The sequence below is a fragment of the Papio anubis genome, chromosome 11 (assembly GCF_008728515.1).
Source record: "Papio anubis isolate 15944 chromosome 11, Panubis1.0, whole genome shotgun sequence".
NCBI lineage: Eukaryota > Metazoa > Chordata > Mammalia > Primates > Cercopithecidae > Papio > Papio anubis.
Genome location: NC_044986.1, coordinates 9,474,338 through 9,494,167, shown reverse-complemented (window position 1 = coordinate 9,494,167; position 19,830 = coordinate 9,474,338). Strand labels below are relative to the sequence as shown.

General features: G+C 43.4%; 1 protein-coding gene across 2 annotated transcripts in view; it reads right to left on the bottom strand.

Moving 5' to 3' along the window:
* The window catches only part of CPXM2 (carboxypeptidase X, M14 family member 2), a 146,261-nt gene that overhangs the window by 84,197 nt on the left and 42,234 nt on the right, over positions 1 to 19,830 (bottom strand). For both annotated transcript variants that reach the window (XM_003904374.5, XM_009215569.4), the window contains one exon: positions 13,238 to 13,377. In XM_003904374.5, coding sequence (XP_003904423.3) covers positions 13,238 to 13,377 — 140 coding nt within the window. The remainder of the gene's footprint in view (positions 1 to 13,237; positions 13,378 to 19,830) is intronic.

Below are 19,830 nucleotides of genomic sequence, written 5' to 3'. Positions count from 1 at the left end.
ACATAAAAAGACATTCGACACCACTAGCTATTCAAGAAATGCAAATTAAGATGGTGACAAGATATCACTATGCACCTGTCAGAATGGCTAAAATAACAGATAGTGACAAGATTAAATGCTGGTGAGGATGCCCAGAAACTGGATCACTCAGACATTGCTGGTGGAAAGATAAAGTGAACAGCCACTCAAGGAAACAGTTTGACAATGTTTTACAAAACTGAATATGCAATGAACAGAGAAATGTGTATAATCTGCGTGGAAAAAAATTTTTCTTTTTTTCGAGACAGAGTCTCCCTCTATCGCCTCAGCCTCCCAAAGTGCTGCGATTACAGGCATGAGCCACCACACCCAACCCAAACAAACAACAACAACAAAAAATTAAACACAAACAGTACCAGGAGTAAAAAGAAATATCTGAACAAATGGAAAAGCCAACACCACGTCTTTAGAGAGGAAGACACTGATTTCAGAGATGCCAATTCTCCCTCAATCCCTCAAGTTAAGGCAATCCCCTAAAAGATCAACAGAAATTTTTCTTGGAGATAATTTGGACCTTATTGAAAATTTGTGTGAAAAAGAATATAGCAAGAATAGCCAGAAAGAGCCTGAAAAGATTAATAAGGAGGAGGAACTAAGTCAACGGGACAGCAAAACAATGCACACTATAATAACCACAGACATGTAGTTCTGGCCAATAAAGACAGAACAATGGGATAGAATAAAAAACCCAAAAGTAAACCCCACAATACACAGGAATGTAGACTATCCTGTGGGTGGCATTTCGGTTGGAGAAAATATGGATCATATAATAATGTTGGGATTTCCTCGTAGCCATTTGAGAAAAAAACAAAAATGAACTTGACACGTTACATACACCCTACACCAAAATAAATTCCAGATGGTTCAACTATGTCAATGTAAAAATTGAAATAATAAATGTACTAGAAGAAAATATAAGGAAAATTATTTATACGTTTAAAAGGAGTAAGGGCTTTCTAAGTATGATATAAATCTTAAGAGACTGATGATATTAACCACATAGAAATTCAAAATTTTTGCACAGCAAAAGGTGCCATAAGCAAAGTGACAGAAAAGGGAATAATTGGGGAAAACATGAGTAGCTCAAATCCCAGTCAAAGGACAATGTGGAGGGATACAAGGTAAGATTGAGGAGCTGCCTCGATCGTGGAGGTCCACCTCGCTGGAGTTTCACAGCAATCACCTTGCTAGTTAGATCTTCTCCCTCCAACTCCCCAAATCCATGCAAGCAGCCATCATCAGCTACAGCAAACACCACCAGATGTGGCAAGTGGGCAGAGTCAGTCACATAAGAGGAGCGCTAGTAGTCCCCAACCTTCATTTGTGCAAGGCACTGGCTGTTACCCACCTCTACATACAAGTAGGGAAAGCACTATTAAATCCCTTTCTACTCAGAGCAAAGAGTCCCAAAAGTTTTCCTCGTTTTTTAGGCCAATTCTCTGCTGGAACTATGAGGAAGCTGGCTGCCTCCTCTTCCTGTCCATCACCTCCTGACAGCTGCATTTCAACAGCCTAGTGGGCTTGAATCTTACCCATGGCCAAATTGTAACGTTGGGCAGGACTGCTGATCCCAGGAGGTCTGGCCTGGCCTTTTGCAGCTTCTGGGAATAATATGCAAACAAAAAATGAAAGTTTTATCTTATGTCTACAATAAGCATGGGTGCACACTGCACTCAGAACATGGGTGTGCACTCATCTCTCTCTCTCTCTCTCTCTGTGTGTGTGTGTGTGTGTGTGTATGTGTCTTTCTTTGCTGGAACTCTAATCATGCAGTTAAATGGCTCTGCCACATTCTCAGTACAGCCAAATGTGGGACACTGTGTGAACTGTTGATTTATTGGATTTTTCACTGTGGACTGGTTACCATGGCTTTTTGAGAATTCAGACCACAGGAGGAAATGCTGTAAACTTAGAAATATTATCTATTTTCCATTACCTCCAGTAAAAATGTCTATCAGGGAGAGAGCTACGGAAATGCCACTTTGCGGGCCAAGTTACAATAAATTTGGGTACAGGATGAATCAGTTCCTAAACAGCCCCAGTGCAGAGAAATAAAAGTACAAGGTCCTGAAAGCCCCCCAAATCTGGAATAGTTGCTTGAGGGACCAGGAAGAGAGAAACCCAAGAAAGAGCTCATAAGAATCCTGAAGAAGAGAGAGAAGTGGGTCAGCCCTGCCTCTGTCCAGGGTTCAGCAGGCACTGCCTAGAGCTGGGAGCGCCAGCACCCATGATCCAGCATCAGAGAGCCAGGCATGGGGGTGGCTGGTCAAGCCATTTCAGGACTTTCATGTGCTCTCGGCACTTTGCCTTTGTGGGCACGATTAATTTACTATTACTGCCACAAACTTAGTGGTTTAAACCACAGAAATTTATTCTCTTACGGTTCTAGTGATCAGAAGTCCTAAAATCAGGGCTGCATTCCTTCTGTGGGCCCTAAGGAGAGTCCCTGTTCTTGCCTTTTCCAATGTCTACAGGCCACCCCTGCCTTATTGTAGGTCTGCTCCTCTATCTTCAAAGCCAACCACAGCCAAGCCCTTCCTCAAGTTGCCATATCTCTGGTATTTCCTCCTGTCTCCTTCTTCCATATTTAAGAACCCTAGTGATTACATTAGGGCCACCCAGGTCATCCAGGAAAATCTTTTCTACTCTAAGGTCAAGCAATTAGCAGCCTTAATTTCATCTGTAAACTTAAGTCTTTGCCATGTAACCAACCATATTCATAGATTCCAAGGATTAAGATAATGACGTCCTGTGGGTGGAGGCTGGGGGACCTGGGGTAGGGGGGTTGAGGAGTGGGGGTTGGCAGGCAGGGAGCAGGTCGGGGGGTGCGGGGCACAGACTGGTGCAGGGCAGCGGTGTGATTATTTTGCCAACCATGGGCCCCTTCCTCCAAAAAGAAAAGTTTTAAATATATTTTATGACTATGACGGTATAAAGATGAATATATTAACATTACATATTTGAATGTTTTCTTCAACCTAGAAGTTTGGGGGTTTTCTTTTGATTTTAAAAGAAATTAAATGCTTTCATGGACCCCCTAAAGGTCATGAGACCCCAGGCACTGCATCTCCTGCATCTGAGGGGTAAGTCAGCCCTGGGGGAGCCATGCAATGGCTCAGATGAAGCACACACAAGTCCAGGCCTGTGGAGGTGTCTACACTTGCACAAGCCACACAACACAGGAGAAAGCCCTGAGCAATAGTGTTGTGGGGAGAGATATGCGCTGGACAGGGAAGAGGGGGCAGAAAGGACAGGATTTTACTACAAGGCAAAGCAGGTGCTGTGGTTGAGTGTGTGTCCCTCCAAAATTCATATGTTGGAACCAAACCTCTAATGTGATGGTATTAAGAGGTGGGGCTAGGGGCTAGGCTGGACACAGTGGTTCACACCTGTAATCCCAGCACTTTGGGAGGCCGAGGCAGGTGGATCACCTGAGGTCAGGAGTTCAAGACCCATCTGGCCAACAGGGCAAAATCCCATCTCTACTAAAAATTAAAAAATTAGCCAGCCATGGTGGGGCACATCTATAATCCCAGCTACTCAGGAGGCTGAGACAGGAGAATTGCTTGAACCCAGGAGGTAGAGGTTGCAGTAAGCCAAGATCTTGCCATTGCACTCCAGCCTGGGCGACAAAAGCAAAACTCCGTCACAAAAAAAAAAAAAAAAGAAAAAAAAAGAGGTAGGGCTTTTGGGGAAGAGCAGAGCCCTCATGAATGGATTAGTGCTCTTACAAAAGAGGGTGAAGCGAGCACCTGAGTGTCTTTTGCTCTTCCATCCTTTCCGCCATGGGAGGAGGACACAGAGTTCACCCCCTCTGGAGGATGCAGCAATGAGGCGCCATCTTGGAAACAGAGAGGAGACCTCAAAAGACATGGAACCTGCCAGCACTTTGATCTTGGACTTCCCAAACTGTGAGAAACAAACTTCAGTTATGTATAAGTTTCCCAGTCTAAGGTATTTCTGTTATAGCATCATGAACAGACTAAGACAGAAGGTTAAGCCATGTTACTTGGGCTTTCTAAACCTGTTTTCTCATCCATACAATGAGAGAAGAAAGGAACCCACGTGGGCAGGGTTACGATGAACAGCATAAGAGGTAACACAGGCAAAGTGCCCAGCCGCCTTGGTGTAGGGAACCCATGTGTTTTTATTTTTAAAAAGTTCCGGCCGGTCAAATTTATGCCAACAAAATACAGATATGGTCACAGGAATATTTTCGTAAAATGTCAGATGCTACTTCTTAGCTGCAACATGATTCAGTTGCCAGGGCCTTCCTGGGTGCCGTCTGGAGGTACTGGGGGTGCTGGAGGTCCCAGCTAGGGATGAATAGGGCTTGGGAGTGCTCAGAGGTAAGATGAGGCCACCTGGTAAATGAGAGAAGCTTCAGCTTACTGTGTCTCTGCCATGTGTCCAGGCTGAGCTCATGGCTTTCCATAGCATCTCACCAATACTCAGCAAGCTGAAAGAGTGAGGCGTCTCCTCTTCCCACGGTCCAGGAAACTGAGGCTTGGAAGGGCGAGATGGCCACTGGTCCACCCACCTACTCAAGGCTGGTGGCAGCTGCCTCCCAGTTAACGATGCTTGGACCACACAGAGCAAGTGAGAGTCATCAGAGAACCGAGGATGTGGTCTGAGCACATTTCAGCTTAGCTGGAGAGAAGATAGAGGAATGGGGTAGGGGCAGTACTGGCATGAGAATAGGACCCTCCATGAAAGGGAAGGAGACCCAAGAAAACAGCAGCAACAGCAGACTCCTACAGGGCACTTGCTACGTGCCAAGGACAATCTTAACTGCTTGATGGGAATTAACTCATTTAATCCCCACAACAACCCTATGTGGTAGCTACGATTACATCTCCATCTTACAGATGAAGAAACTGGGGCCCAAAAGGCTCAGAAACAGGTTCAAGGATGTGCAGCTCGGTAGGTCTGGAATCCCAGTCTCACTCCAGAATCTGAGCTCTTATTCACTCTTTGACACCAGTGAGGACCTGGTCATCTGGGGGAACAGAGAGCAAAGGAATGGAGCTGCATCCCCACAGGGCGTCCTGGAGCAGGTTTCCTCCCAGTGGTTTCTGCACTAAAGAGCCCCACCTATGCTAGGTGGACTCTGGCTTGGCAGAAGCTGTTTGGCCTCCAGAGGAGACAGGGTCAGGAGGGGCTGGTCATAGAGACCTGTCCTGTGCAGGGCTCTAATCTAGCACTGGAGATTCAAGGGCAAACAACCCTGCCTGCTCCCCAGGGGCAACATCAGTGTAAGTACAAACAAATAGACAGGTGGTCAAATAAAGCCAAGAGAGGACATGAGGCAACTGAAGCTGGGTTTTAAAAGGTGGGCAAAGAAGGCCCCTCAGCACAAGGAGGGTTGCGCCTGCAGGAAGAGGGAATAGCAAAGTGCAAAGGCACCAGGGCAGCAGCAGGCCTGGTGTGTTTGTGGAACAAAAAGGATGCTCCTGGGCTGGAGTGCAATGAACAAAGGGAATGACATTGGATGGGCAGTAGGAGCCAGTCTCCATAGGCCCTTGTGGGTTGCTGTAGTCTGACTGACCTCTCCAAATGTCATGTGGAAATCTGATCCCATGTTGGAGATGCAGCTTAATGGGAGGTGTCTGGGTCATAGGGACAGATCCTTCATGAATAAAGTAATGCCCTCTTTGGTGGGGGGCCGGGGGTGCTGAGTGAGTTCTTGCCCTATTAGTTCTCCCAAGCTTCCATGAGAGCTGGCTGTTAAAAGAAGCCTAGCACCTTTCCCCTCTCTCTTGCCTCCCCTCTCTGCATGTGATCTCTGCACACGTACCAGCTCTCCTTTGCCTTCTGACATGAGTGGGAGGAGCCTGAGGCTCTCCCCAGATGCAGATGCGGCCACCATGCTTCTTGCACAACTGCAGAATCATGAGCCAAATAAACCTCTTTTCTTTATAAATTATCCAGCCTCAGATATTCCTCTATAGCAACACCAATGGACTAAGACATGGGTCAAGGGGTGGGGACATTAGTGAGCTAATCAGGGGAGGGGCCCACAGCAAGGGGGCCTCCCCACAAAAAAACAGAGGGAGGCAAAGGCAAGGTGTGCCCAGCAACCATCTGGGGGGCTTCTTGGGGGGGTCACAGCTAGGGAACAAGGACCCTCGGATAAAGCAGGGTGGAACCTTCCAATCCGGAAACAAACTCAAAAATTTTTTCCATTTCAGAGATTTCCCCATCTGAGAGCTCATGCCTTCATCAACACCCAGAAAGCCAAGAACGAGCCCCTTGTGAAAGCTTTATTTAATTTCAAGTAACTATCCCTGCATTGCTGAAATTTAACATAAAATGCAGAAATGATTGCATGCCCGGCCTTCTACTTGAACTTAGAGATGTTTTCATTAAAACACTTCTATTTCATGCTAAACACTATGGTTCAGAAAATGACAGTTTTCAAAGACGTTAGAAAGGAGTTTGGAAACTTCTCTCTCCCCAGCCCCCCATAGGTGCCAAACATTTCATTTCACCCTTAAGCGAGGAGACACAGCGTGACACATTCTGCAAACACACACACCCTCTCTCCCGAGAAGACGGGTGAATGATTTATGAAGTGCTGGCCTCACTTTGCACTCTGCTTCTGAGCTCCTGGCCTGGCCCTGCACCTTCTCTCTGCACTGTGGCAGGCTGCTGCCACGTGGGCCCAGGTCTCTTGGGAGGAACAAGGGGACACAGAGGCCGGGATGATGCCTCAGGGGAGCAGAAAGCTGGATCCAGTGGAAGAGAAAGGGTGAACCTTGCTGAATGCTTCCTGCTGTGTAAATGGGAACCTCGACCAAAGGAAGTGTTTGGGGAAGCTCGGGCTCCCCCACGCCCTGGACCAAGGTCCTCCAGCTGCTTCTGTATTTGTCTCTACCCTTCTCATCTCCCTTTCCGCTTCTGCTAGAGACCCCACTGTCACTTCAGCTGCCTCCTCATCTCCTCTCCCGATCCTTGCAGGGTCCAGTGTCCCCTGGAGATCCCCCCAACAGGGATGGTGCTGAGTAGCCAGTCCTCAAGCCTCAAGATTCCCAGAAGTCTGCTCCTTTGGAAATCCCCCTTGGCTCCATCTCAGCCCCTTGCATCCTGACCCCAGTCGTCAACTCCACTGCCCCATGGGGTCCTCAGGTAGGGCCACTGTCTTCCCCTGCCAATCCTCCGTCACTTCTGAAGCCCCATCTCCCACAGGGGCTCCTGAACCTGCCCTGCACCTCCAGGGAATCAGCCCTCTAGCTTGAATTCCCACCCCACCAGCCCTGAGTCTCACAGGCCCTCATTCCTGACACAGTTGGTGCCACCAGTGCCACACCGCCCTCGTTCCTGATATCCTCCAGCTGCAACTGCCACCAACTCCACTGCCCCTAGTAAACATACCGCCAAGCGTGCCCAAAAGGACAGTGACAATTCCACATCTCCAATGCCCACAGAGCCCTCTCTGCAACTGGAGGAAGATGCTCCCTGTCCTTTATCTCACTGCAGATCTTACTCTCTCTGAGTTTCCAGGCCTGAATTCTGCCACACTCGCTGTCTGCAGAGAACCCCACCTCCTACTTTACCAAGAATGGGAAACCCTCTAGGGTGAAGGCTCGGAACACCCCTCAGCACTGCTCCCCACCTTTACTATCTCAGGGTATATAAGAACCTCCTCCTTTCCAGGTGAGCCCCTGCCCCCCAGTGTCAGCCCCTCAGGGACCTGGCCCATCAGCCACCCCCCACCAACCTTCCCTCCACCTGGATCTTCCCCGCAGAAGAGATCTCAGGGTAAAGGAGACCCTCCTCCTTTCCAGGTGAGCCCCTGCCCCAGAGTCAGCCCCTCAGGGACCTGCCCCATCAGCCATCACCCACTGATTTTCCCTCCACCTGGATCTTCTGTCCAGCCGAGAAACAGCCAGATTCCCAAGAAGCAAGGAGGGAAATTCGCCTTTCTTGTCCTGGTCTTCCTTCTGATGTTGGCAACTTACCCACTCCTTCCCTTCACCATCAGAACTCTCCAAAGAAAAGCCGAATGTGGAACTCCTGCTAAGACTTTCCGTTGCCAAACAGAAAGCGAGCGTCTCAGGGCTCAGGGCTGAGCCTCCCCGTTCTTGCGCTCTCAGGCACAGAGCCTGGCTCACAGCAGAAGTTCCATCCATCTTCCTCTCATTAGCCTAACTCCTTCTTACAAAGTCAGCCTACCAGCTAACCTTCCTCAGCCCTCACTTCACAAACTCATTCATCCAATTTTTGCCCCACTTAAAGGACAAATGCACAGACTTCAAGATATACACAGAATCATTTTGTCCATTAAAGAGCTAAAATTGAAAAGATTTGGCTCCTTCCAACTGCCTGTATTTATTCCAAATCATTAGAGCCATCTATTCACCTCAAGCAGAATAATTAACTTTTCAATCATCACATTGGTTATAACTGTTAACACTCATATATCTAATATGCTTTCTGTCATTAGGGAAATAAAAGATTGCTTTTCATTAGTATACTAACACTGCACAAAATTATAATGCAGTAGGGAAGGATACTTCATAATTGTGAAAAATATAAATTATTTAATATCATTAAAACAATCTGGTTGTTTTAATGATATTGAATAATTTATATTTTTAATGATATTGAATAATTTATATTTGTATAAGTTATTGTATTACTTTCAAATAGCATGAATTATTTGGAAAACTAATAAAACTGCAGTTGTAGAACTTATCATCAAGTTGGTTATGGGCTCGCGTCAGGACCGCAGTGGCTGAGTCTCGTGATTTTGCCTTTTCATCTCTTCCATTTGTCCCCCAGGTCTCACAGCAGCTCCCCTGTGCCCATTTACCATGGGATGTGCCTTGCTGAGTCTAGTAGACCCATGAAGGTATTGGACTCTTCCAATAGATTGAAAGCTCCCTGCAGGCAGGGCCATTTCTTGCCCACTTTTATATCCCTAGTGCTTATTGTGGAGCACTTGATAAACATCATAGGAATGAATTAATAGACATCCAGAGAGTATCAGAAACAAATAAGATCATGAATGTTCACTTTAAAATTCCAACTATAGGGCAAGGCATGGTGGCTCACGCCTGCAATCCAGGCACTTTGGGAGGCCGAGGCGGGAGTATTACCTGAGGTCAGGAGTTCACGACCGCCTGACCAACATGGTGAAACCCCATCTCTACTAAAAATACAAAAATTAGTTGGGCACAGTGACAGGTGCCTGTAATCCCAGCTACTCAAGAAGCTGAGTATTATCACTTGAGCCTGGGAAGTGGAGGCTGCAGTGAGTTGAGATCACACCTCTGCACTCCAGCCTGGGTGACAAAGCAAGACTCCATCTAAAAAATAAAATAAAATAAAATCCAACTATAAACGTCCTATAAAGAAAAAGTTTATTTCTTAAGTGTATATTGTAACTCCAACTGCTAGTCAAGTCTTTCTGTATTTCAATAGCCAGCTAGAAGCCACTCTGAATAGCAACATCCATTTGGAAAAATCTACCAGGCTGGCAAGTTCCTCCCTTTCCATTTCTGAAACATTACCAACCAAAATGCAACACGCTGTGAGATGAGGGTACGCTCTGCACACTTAACTAGAAAACTCAAACTCTAATTCCAGCTCTGCCATGGCTTGTCTTGGTGTGAATTCCACTTCTGCCTGCGACCCTGCAGGACCTGGGAAGTGGCACCGGGCACCGGGGGAGTGTGCAGGATAGTAACCTGCGCAGACCCCCCTCGAGCTATTTACTAGGCTCCTACACACAGATACTTCCACCAATTTGTCCTCTGAGGTGTTCCTGTGAGGAAGAAGAGAGGAGGACCAGGTAGGTGACTGTCCCCAAATCCCCAGATTCATGCAAAGCAGCTTTCTCTGTCTATATTTTCTAAATATTTCCAAGAAAGATTTTATTTGAGAGAAGAATCTATACCTAAAAATAAAGCTTGAAAACCACGGTTACAGATAAACCCAAAGACGTGTGGCAGGAACAGCTACCACTTACTGTGCACTTATTATGTGCTGGCTCATTTAAAACATCGTAATTTAATTTTACTCTCACCACATCTTTATGAGATAGAGAGTAGTTATCTCATTTTTAGAGAACGGGAAACTGAGGGTCACAGAAGAGAAATCTCGAAACCAGCAAGGGCCGAAAGCCCTGACGTGGCGGCCGCTCTACAGGAGCTGTCCAGCTCCACACACCTGTGGCTTCTCAACCTTCTCTTCCCGAACCCCTCCACATTCCCCCCTTACATGTATAATATAAATAAATGCTCATCCATGTATCGTCATAGATCAGTTAGCTCATTACCACTCTATGTGAATGAGTCTTTGTCGACTCTTTACTTCATATTGATACCCATTCATTAAAGAGTTATTTCTTGTGCATCTAATAGGCGCCTGGTCCTGGGTAAGGTCCCAGGAATAAAGACTGCCAAGACATGGATCTGCCATCAAGGGAATCACAGACTAGTGGGAAGAAACATGAAAACCAATCAATAGAAATATTAAAAATGGTACCATAGCCGTCTGTACTGGGAGCAGTGTGGGGATGGGTCATGCCAAGAGAGAAAGGGAGATGACTATTGCCTTCCTCGCTGTTAGTATTGAATGATACTCATTTTTGACATGTTTTCTGGACATACTGAGATAGAAAAAGGCTCAGATACCAAGATATATCCTAATCCCATTTCCTCTTCAGTTCTCACTGGAGATAGTACTATTCCAAGAGATAAGACAAACCAAAACTCATCAGGTTTCTTTTCATTGTTCCTGGAGAATAATTTGGCTTGAAATACATTTAAAAAAATAAACTCTTAAAGTAATTCTATCCCTTGCCTTCCCTCTGAGATGTTCCTGTACTGTTTGAGCCAAGGAAAGATACTGTTCCACTGCAATTCCTTGCTTACCCCAAACCTTCTTGTGTTTCTAGCTGAAATGGAATGTGAGCTTTATACTTACCTTTCACTTATTTTCTAATCCAATAATAACCCGACTACTGGGTCTCTAAGGACAGTGGCCAGACAGCTTAACATGCAAACATTAAGGCAAAAATCCCCATGGATAATCTCAAAACAGTCTTTTGTTTTAAGTTTCCATTTTTTCCTGAGCAACCCAACTGCCCCCATAAATTCTTGCCTTTCAGAATATCAACAGTGAAAACAATTGTTATGGGAATAAGCTACTGCTAAAAGCAAAACGCATGCCACAGAGGAAAAATCAACAAATACATACACAAACGCTACTGAAAAGCAAGGCAAATAAAATGCAATACACAAAATGGCATAAATGCATAACCAACTGTTGTCAAAATGCACAAATTATTCGAGCTCTGAAAATGTATTCACAGAAAATAATTCTAATGAAGAAAAAGTATGAAAATGCTTTCTCACAACATGATATGTGATAATAGAAAATTGAGACGGTGATGGAGGTGTGGCTGAGTAAATTACAGGCCATTAAAAATGATCATTACAAAGCCTGAGTAACAGCATGAAAAATGTTACTGATATGTCTTTAAGTTAAAAATAAAATAACTGGATATGTAACATGATTGCAATATGGGAGAAAAAAATCTGTTAGCATAAGGACCATGGAATCATGCATAATGTTTTAAAATTTTGCTGGATGTTATAATATTGTCTTTACAGTAAAAAAAAAAAAAAATTCAGAGTAAAATAGATGATGAGTCACTGCCTGACAATTGTCACTGCATAAGAAAGTCCCCTTTGCAGGGACAATGACAGGTGTTTAAATGTGAGCACAGATGCCAGGTTCATCTCACTTATCCCACTTTATTTATTAATGTTGACCTTCCAGAAATTAAAATTAATCTAGTCAGCAAATTAAACTCTGATTTTATTTGATTGCCAAGTAATTAGTAAATATTGAAAGATGGTAAGACATGAGCTTTCAGAGTGCAGTATAGATGGGAGCGTTGGGGAGGACTGCAGACGGGAGGGATCTGAGCTCACAAATATCACAGTTTCCTAATGTTCACGCGTGGGACATTTGTGATCTTGGCTTCTCAATGTAGGCAGATGTTAGAAGAATTTGAAGATTTCTTGTATACGTTCAGAAAGCACCCGAGGTCCTGCTGACTCTACTACGCCCCTCCACAAAGCCCCCAAGCTCTGCATGACCACCATCCACATGGCTGGAGCCACACGACATCCCTCACAGATGCAGCTCTGCCTCGGTCTCCACAACCAGCCCTGAGCCGAGGTCGACGGGGTGATTTTGTTCATGTATTTTTGCTTGCTTATTGTAAAATAAACATTACATAAAATTTATCATTTTAACCATCTTTAACTGTACAGTTCTGTGGTATTAAGTACATTCACATTTGCAACCATCTATCTCCAGAACTTTTCATCAACCTATACTGAACCTCTGTACCTCTTCAACATTAACTCCCAATTCCCCCTTCCTCCTAGCCCTGGCAACACCATTCTACTTTCTGCCGCTATACATCTGACTGCTCTAGGTCGTCATGGAAGTGGAATCACGCAGTGTTTGTCTTTTGTGACTGGCATATTGCACTCAGCAGAACGACCCCAAGCTGTACCCACGTGTAGCATGTGGCAGCATGCCTTCCTCTTTAAGGCTGAATAATATGTTCCACTGTATGCATATGTCATGAGACAGGGGGTTTTCAGGGGCTGCAACCCATCTCTCTTGGGATTACAATCAGGTCACACTTGTCACTGTCCCAGCCTTGGTCCTGAGTGAAATTCTGAGAAATGGAACCCCTTCTCATTCGCAGGCCTCAAGCTGTGTCATCCTTGACTTTCACTGCTTCTCCGGTGGTCCTTCATTCAGGAACCTAGACTTCCAGTCCTTCTCCCTAGGATCTGGACAATCCATGCCCTCGACTCCAGAACTGTGTACTCACTGCTTGTCCAGAAGTCCCGCCTTGGGCTGTGCCCTGGCCACCAGTCAGGACACCAATATCTCATCCCAGAGCCAAGACAGCAGCCACTTGCCTAAACCACCGGGGGCAGATCTTTCTTTCCACTCCTGTGCAGGGGGGGGTGTCGTTCTGAGACGCACCTTCCTTCCAGGAGAATGTGTCAACAGTGAGCCCGGCCTCCTGTTCATATTCCAGTTTTCTCCCCTTCTACTGCCCATCACCAAACACCTCTCTGCAACTTCCCTGTGTCTATCCAGACCCTCAAAAGTGAGACCCAAAACAGGGTCCAGAAAGCACATGTCCAGGTACACTCACAGCCAGAGGGAGTTCCTCCCTTGAGTGATGACGCCAGTGAATCTGGTCAGGCGCCGGGCGTCCACTTCAATCCACTGCTGGAGGTCATTTCTTCCCGCGCACCATGCTCCGTCATAAAAATCATTTTCATTAATGCCCGCCTAGAAAGAAAGAAAGAAAGGGGTGTTCTTCAAAAAGACTCTTAATTGAAGAAAATTAAGACACACCTTTTCCTGAGACTGAGAGGAAGGGAGGGAGGATAGGAGAAGAAAGTGAGGAAGGTGTTAAAGAAAAAAATAATTGTGCCCTGAATGTCTTACCCTAAATCATAAAAGGGAGATGCTTCGTATCCACAAGTTGAAAATATTTCAATACACCATGTCCTCTTTTTGCCCAGTGTGAAAGATGAAATTTAATGAGTACTCCTACTACTCATTCATCTAGCACACATAAACCATCTCCCACACAGCAGCCCACGCACACCAGGTGCTGGGGACGCAAAGGTGAATCGTTCCCTCCCAGAACCTCGCTATCTAAGCAGGAAGAAAGATGTGAAAATAGATGAATTAGAACACAGTGGGGCCGGCGCTATTTCAGGAATATGAGCAAACCGCTGTGGGAGCATTTAAGGACAGAATCCCTAACTTAGTGTAGGGCCGCCCATAGACAGAAAGCCCCAAGACCAGGGTGATACTTGAACTAGGCGTTGAAGGGTAAGTTTATCCAGTGAACATTTGTTTGTTAGTGTTTAAGTCATTTTATGTGTTCAGTATCAGTTGCTATTACTACCAAAAATTCTTGTTTTTTCAGAGATGGAGCCTTGCTATGTTGCCCAGGCTGGCCTCAAACTCCTGGGTTTAAATGATCCTCCCTCCTCGGTCCTCTGAATAGCTGGGACTACAAGCACACACCACCATGCCTTGCTCAAAAATTCTTTTGATCTGAATTTCCAAGATAGGTAAAGTTTTTGCTCTGGAATTTTCTCTATATTATCACCATGTGAAGAGATAATTCACTGACTCCTCACCTCCCAAAAAGGACATTTGAACCAAGTGAAGCATCCTCGTTTATTAACCCTATTTTTCCATGGCTCTTTCACAAAGCTATTTCTTATGATCAGATAAAAAAAAAAAGTCTGAATGATAAAAATGATCAACCAGCTCATCTTCCCTATCTCTGAGCACTTTCAGCTCAAATTCTGGGGACAGCCTTAGAATGGGCAATGGAAATGTGCAATTAAGAGTCCAGCTATAGGAGTGAACAACTTGGCCAAAGATTGCACTGAGCAAAACTCTATCCATCACTGCACCAGCTAACATAAGCGTTGTATCAAGACAAAACCACAGTACAGTGTTAGACACCTAAGGCTTAGCAGATAAGAATAGAACTGCCACATAGCCTGAGACATGTACCCTATAGAATCATGGAAACTGGAAGGAACTGTCCATCAAAGTCTACTGACCAGGATTTGAAATTAAATTTAAGGCTCCTAGTTTTGCCAGCCTGAATATTTTGCTTCTGCTGCCAATCTCAGTTCTTTCTGAGCACACTGGACAGTCAATTAAATGTAGCACAGTGTCAGGGGAATGGAGAGCTCTTTCCAAAGATGACTCATTGGGAAGTGACAGCCACCTCTGCAAAATCGATTATGAATTTAAAAAGCAAGTGCCTGGGAGAATTCAGTGAAAGAGGAGGTACCAGCCCCTGAGATGTTACAAAATTATACCATCGTGCAATAAATGATATTCAGATGATGCCTCTGAGAAACCAGGAGAAGAATGCATTCATCTCTTTCTTTTTAATAATGTAGAGAAATCACTGATAAATTTTGGAGAAATTTCAATTAAAAATTGGTGAAATAAAAGATTTGATTCTTTAAAGGGTACACTAGTCTTGAAAACGTCACTAACATGGAATGAATCTTTCTACTACAATACCAAAAAAATGGAGAAGTAATGTAATTTTATAAAGGAAATTAAATTATATGCATTTTTTTCTTAAAGAAAGCACACCAATGTACCTAACAGACTCAATTTTGCTTAAGATAAATGTGGGAATTATCAAATCCATAACAAAGAGAAAACCTGATACTGTCTAAGATCAATCTAATAGGATTTTTCTGTTTCAAGATGATAGGATAAACATGTTAGTTTCTCTGTGTTCTTCTCTCAAAAGTCAACCCCAAAGAAAGAAAGCAAGATACAGAAATACAACTTTGATTTCTGATAAAACCAGAAGACACACAAAAGCCCTAAATTACAATATATGAAGACAGAATCGGATGGAGGAATCCTAAATGACTCAGCAAGAGAAGGAAGTGCAAATGTCAAAACAGCACAATAAGAAGTAAGCCACACAGAACCTTAGAAAAGCTGAGAACCTGGGTTTCAAGATATCTTTGGGAGGTAAGGCTAAGGCAGGACTCAACAGGGAATTCCTTCAAAATGTGTATTTAAAAAAAATTAGGCTGGGCGCAGTGGTTCACATCTGTAATCCTAGCTGCTCAGGAGGCTGAGGCAGGAGAATCACTTGAACCAGCGGGGCAGAGGCTGCAGTGAGCCAAGATTGCACCACTGCACTCTAGCCTGGGTGACAGAGCAAGACTCAGTATCAAAGAAAACAAAAAAAACAAAAAAAAAACAATTAATTCCCCCATATCTCCACCCCCACTCCACAGAGGACCTGAAATTTTTCTCTGAAAAGAAAGCAAACTGTAGAGACTCTGGACTGGGGACACTAGGCACAGAGGAGGGCAAGGGTGCCATGATGGATAAAAACAGTAACTTCTGGGGGCATCAGCACACTAAAGAGTGAGATGCTCCAGCTCCTTCCCCCAACCAGCTATAGAACACCAAGCAAACTATAATAGAGAACAGAAAAAAGGCTTTAAAAATCTATAATTAATATTTCTAGAAAGGTCTTGATTTCATGAAACAAGAACAGAATACTCTAAAGAAGGAAAAAACACTGAACAAGAAAGAGCTCTTAGAAATTAAGAATGTGGAAGTTGGAATTTTTAAAATGTCAGCAACTTTCAAAATAGAAAGGTTTTCTATTTTTAAAACAGAAAGGCTAAAAAGATAAAGTTGAAGAAATCTCACAAAAAGTAAAGCAGAACACAAAAATAGACAATAGGAGAAAAGTAAGAAAAGCAGAGGAAGAAATCCAGAAGGATTTTAGGGGGGAAAAAACGACCAAATAAAAACTATACTTTCCAGTTAAGTCTCCGAAACACGAAGAATCTAGTATACATAAAAACTAATACACACACCAAGGAATATCACTTCGAAACTTCAAAACATCAGAAATAAAGAAAAGATTCTAAAAGTTTCCAAAGAGGAAACAACAGTAAAACGAACACATACAAAGAAAGAAAGAGGAATAAGAATGACATCAGAATTCTCAATAGCAGCATCTGAAGCTAGAAGAATGGAGGGACAGTGCTTTCAGTGTTTGAAAGGGAAAGATTTTTCATCCTAGAATTTTTACACTCAGCCAAACTATCAATCATGATGATAAAATAAAGGTATTTTCAGATTCACACATTCTCAAAAAATCTATTTTTCATATACCATTTCCATGAAGCTATTAAAGCAGCAGTCCCCAACCTTTTCGGCACCGGGGACTGGTTTCATGGAAGACAATTTTTCCACCAACTGGGGGTGGGGGATGGTTTTGGGATAATGTAAGCATATTATATGTATTGTGCACTTTATTTTTATTATTATTAAATTGTAATATATAATGAAATAAAATTACACAACTTACCATAATGTAGAATCAATGGGAGCCTGAGCTCGTTTTCCTGCAACTAGACATTTTCAACTGGAGGTGATGGGAGACAGTAACAGATCATCAGGCATTAGATTCTCATAAGGCATGCACAACCCAGATCCCCTACATGCACGTTCACAATAGGGTCTGCGCTCCTTTGAGCATCTAATGCCACTGCTGATCTTACAGGAGGTGGAGCTCAGGCCATAATTTGAGCAATGGGGAGTAGCTGTAAATACAAACGAAGTTTTGCTCTCCGGCCTGCCACTCACTTCTTGCTGTGCATGCCCCGTTCCTAACCAGCCGCAGATTGGTACTGGTCTGTGGACGGGGGACTGGGGACCCTGCACTAGAGGACGCACTCCAAAAAAATGAGGCTGAACACTACAGAGAGGAATATATCAGATCCAGAAATGAAGGGTTCCAACATAGCAGAGAATTCTCAGAATGATGGTGAAGACCCAAGACAGTAGCCATGTAGGAGACCCAGAGAGTAGTCCATTCAAATGCAGCAGGTGAAATGGCTTCTGAAGGGGTGTCTAACAGAAACGTAAAACATAAAACAGGACTAAAAACCACTGAACAGATGTGGCTGCATAAAAAATGATATTGAAGGTTGTTTTGTTTTTTATTTTCAGATCCAGACCTATTGCAGGGTGTGGGGAAGAATATGTTCTTAAAAATACAAGCAGGTCCAGAAAAACAAAAGGTTGTTAAGAAATGATATAAAGTAAATATTCCCTGACTCAGAATTAAATTATTTCTTGGTTCAGTAAGTAGGAAGCAAAATTTTCAGTCATAATAATGAAAACCTTAGATACAGATTTACCCAAAAATTGAGCTACAATTTTATCAGAAAGATGGAAGAGGGGAAAGGGGTGAAAAAAATGTGTGATAGCCTCATCTTCCAGAATAGGGATCTAAAAGATCAAGTCCACATTTATAAATTGATACAGATCAATATGTGCATATTATTTAGATATGAAGATTTCAGGCCAGGCACGGTGGCTCACGCCTGTAATCCCAGCCCTTTGGGAGGCCAAGGTGGGTGGATCACTAGAAGTCAGGAGTTTGAGACCAGCCTGGCCAACATGGTGAAACCCCATCTCTACCAAAAATATAAAAAATTAGCTGGGTGTGGTGGTATGCACCTGTAATACCAACCACTCAGGAGGCTGATGCAGGAGAATTGCTTGAACCTGAGAGGCGGAGGTTGCAGTGAGCTGAGATGGCACCACTGCACTCTAGCCCGGGTTACAGGGTGAGACTGTCTCAAAAAAAAAAGAATTGAAGATTTCAATTCCCCAAGAGACAATTAAAAAGTTTCCAGTAGCTGTGCCATCCACAGTGCTTGATGGCAGTCAGGGGCCGGGTGCAATGTGAAGTATGTTTGTTATAAAACTGATTAAAACAAGTTTTAATTTTAAAAAGCAAAAGGAAAGGGATACATAGATATAGAGGGTGACTGATACAATGTCTACTGTTTATTTTTCATTTTTCAGGTATCTACAGAGCATTGACTACGTGCTAGGTATTTGCTTTCTGATAAAGACAACAGTGAATATCAAAATCATTCTGCGGCAGTGAGTCACTGATCTGCACTGTACATATTTCATAATCATGGACTGCCTCTACACAGAAACATCTGGAAGCAAATAAAAAGTCATATCCAAGTGAATGTAACTATTTAGCAATTCCAGGATAATTGACGTACAGCTGCCTCTCTGCAGACATATCCCAGGGCTATTTGGACAGAAACAGGATAAACTGATAGTTATTTTTAAATATTTTTGAGAAAAAAAATTTAGAAGCAATAGTTGAAACTATAGATTATCAGCAAGTTAATGCCTTTTCAGGGGGAGGTTATCTAAAAAATGTTAGCTGTGACATCTGATTAGTAAAGTAAGTAGTCTGCCATAAAATGGCCATCATGTGGTCTGAATGTCTGTCTTCAATAAATCTCTGTAATAAACCACTGCTATAAACCCATAAAACTTTCCAGGTGCAATCAGCTGATCCTTCTGCAAATTGGCAATGCACCTTGTCCCAATTCCAGCCTTAATCATCAGTAAAGTAGGCTGCACAGAAACACTGTTTTTGCTTCATTGTTTTTGAAGCAATTTTTAAAACCAAAACCAATTTCTTAACTATTTCCTTGCATTGGCCAAGGAAACTAGTAAACATCCACAGTTTAAAATTAAAAATATTTTAAAATAAAATCTATTCAACACACCATAAACCATTTATTAACTATTTAAAAGAAGAAAAGATGAAGAAATATACTAACTGAAAAAGAAACAGGCAAACGTTTTCACATCAACATTCTAATTCAATTTAACGACAATCTGCGAAATGCTTTAGCCATTAACATTGTATATCTAGGGAACAAGTTTAATTCTCAAACAATTATTAATTCACTTATCAGTGACCCCATAAAGATTGTGTATATTCTCCTGTGCACTCCAAGAAGGCAGCACAACTCAGAAACCCATGCAGGCCAAGTGCAAGTCCTCATTCTACAGCTCATTATTTAAATACCCCCAATTAGGTCAGTTGGTCTATAAAATGAGGATAGAAATAAAATATGTGATAATACCACTGTCACAGTTACAAGTATTTTATATAGCGCCTGTCACAGAAAATACAGTCAATACATGGAAGCCACTGGGGGCACAAGTATGATTCCCTTTGTGTTTAGTATGTTCCTGCTGTGACCTGTGATTAAACTTGCTTTATGGTATAATTTCAGTTTTCTTCTATTAATAGGTGAGTTAGGTCCATTTAGCCCATTGACAGATGTTCTTTGTCTGAATGAATCATCTGCGTTTCTTAGATATTCT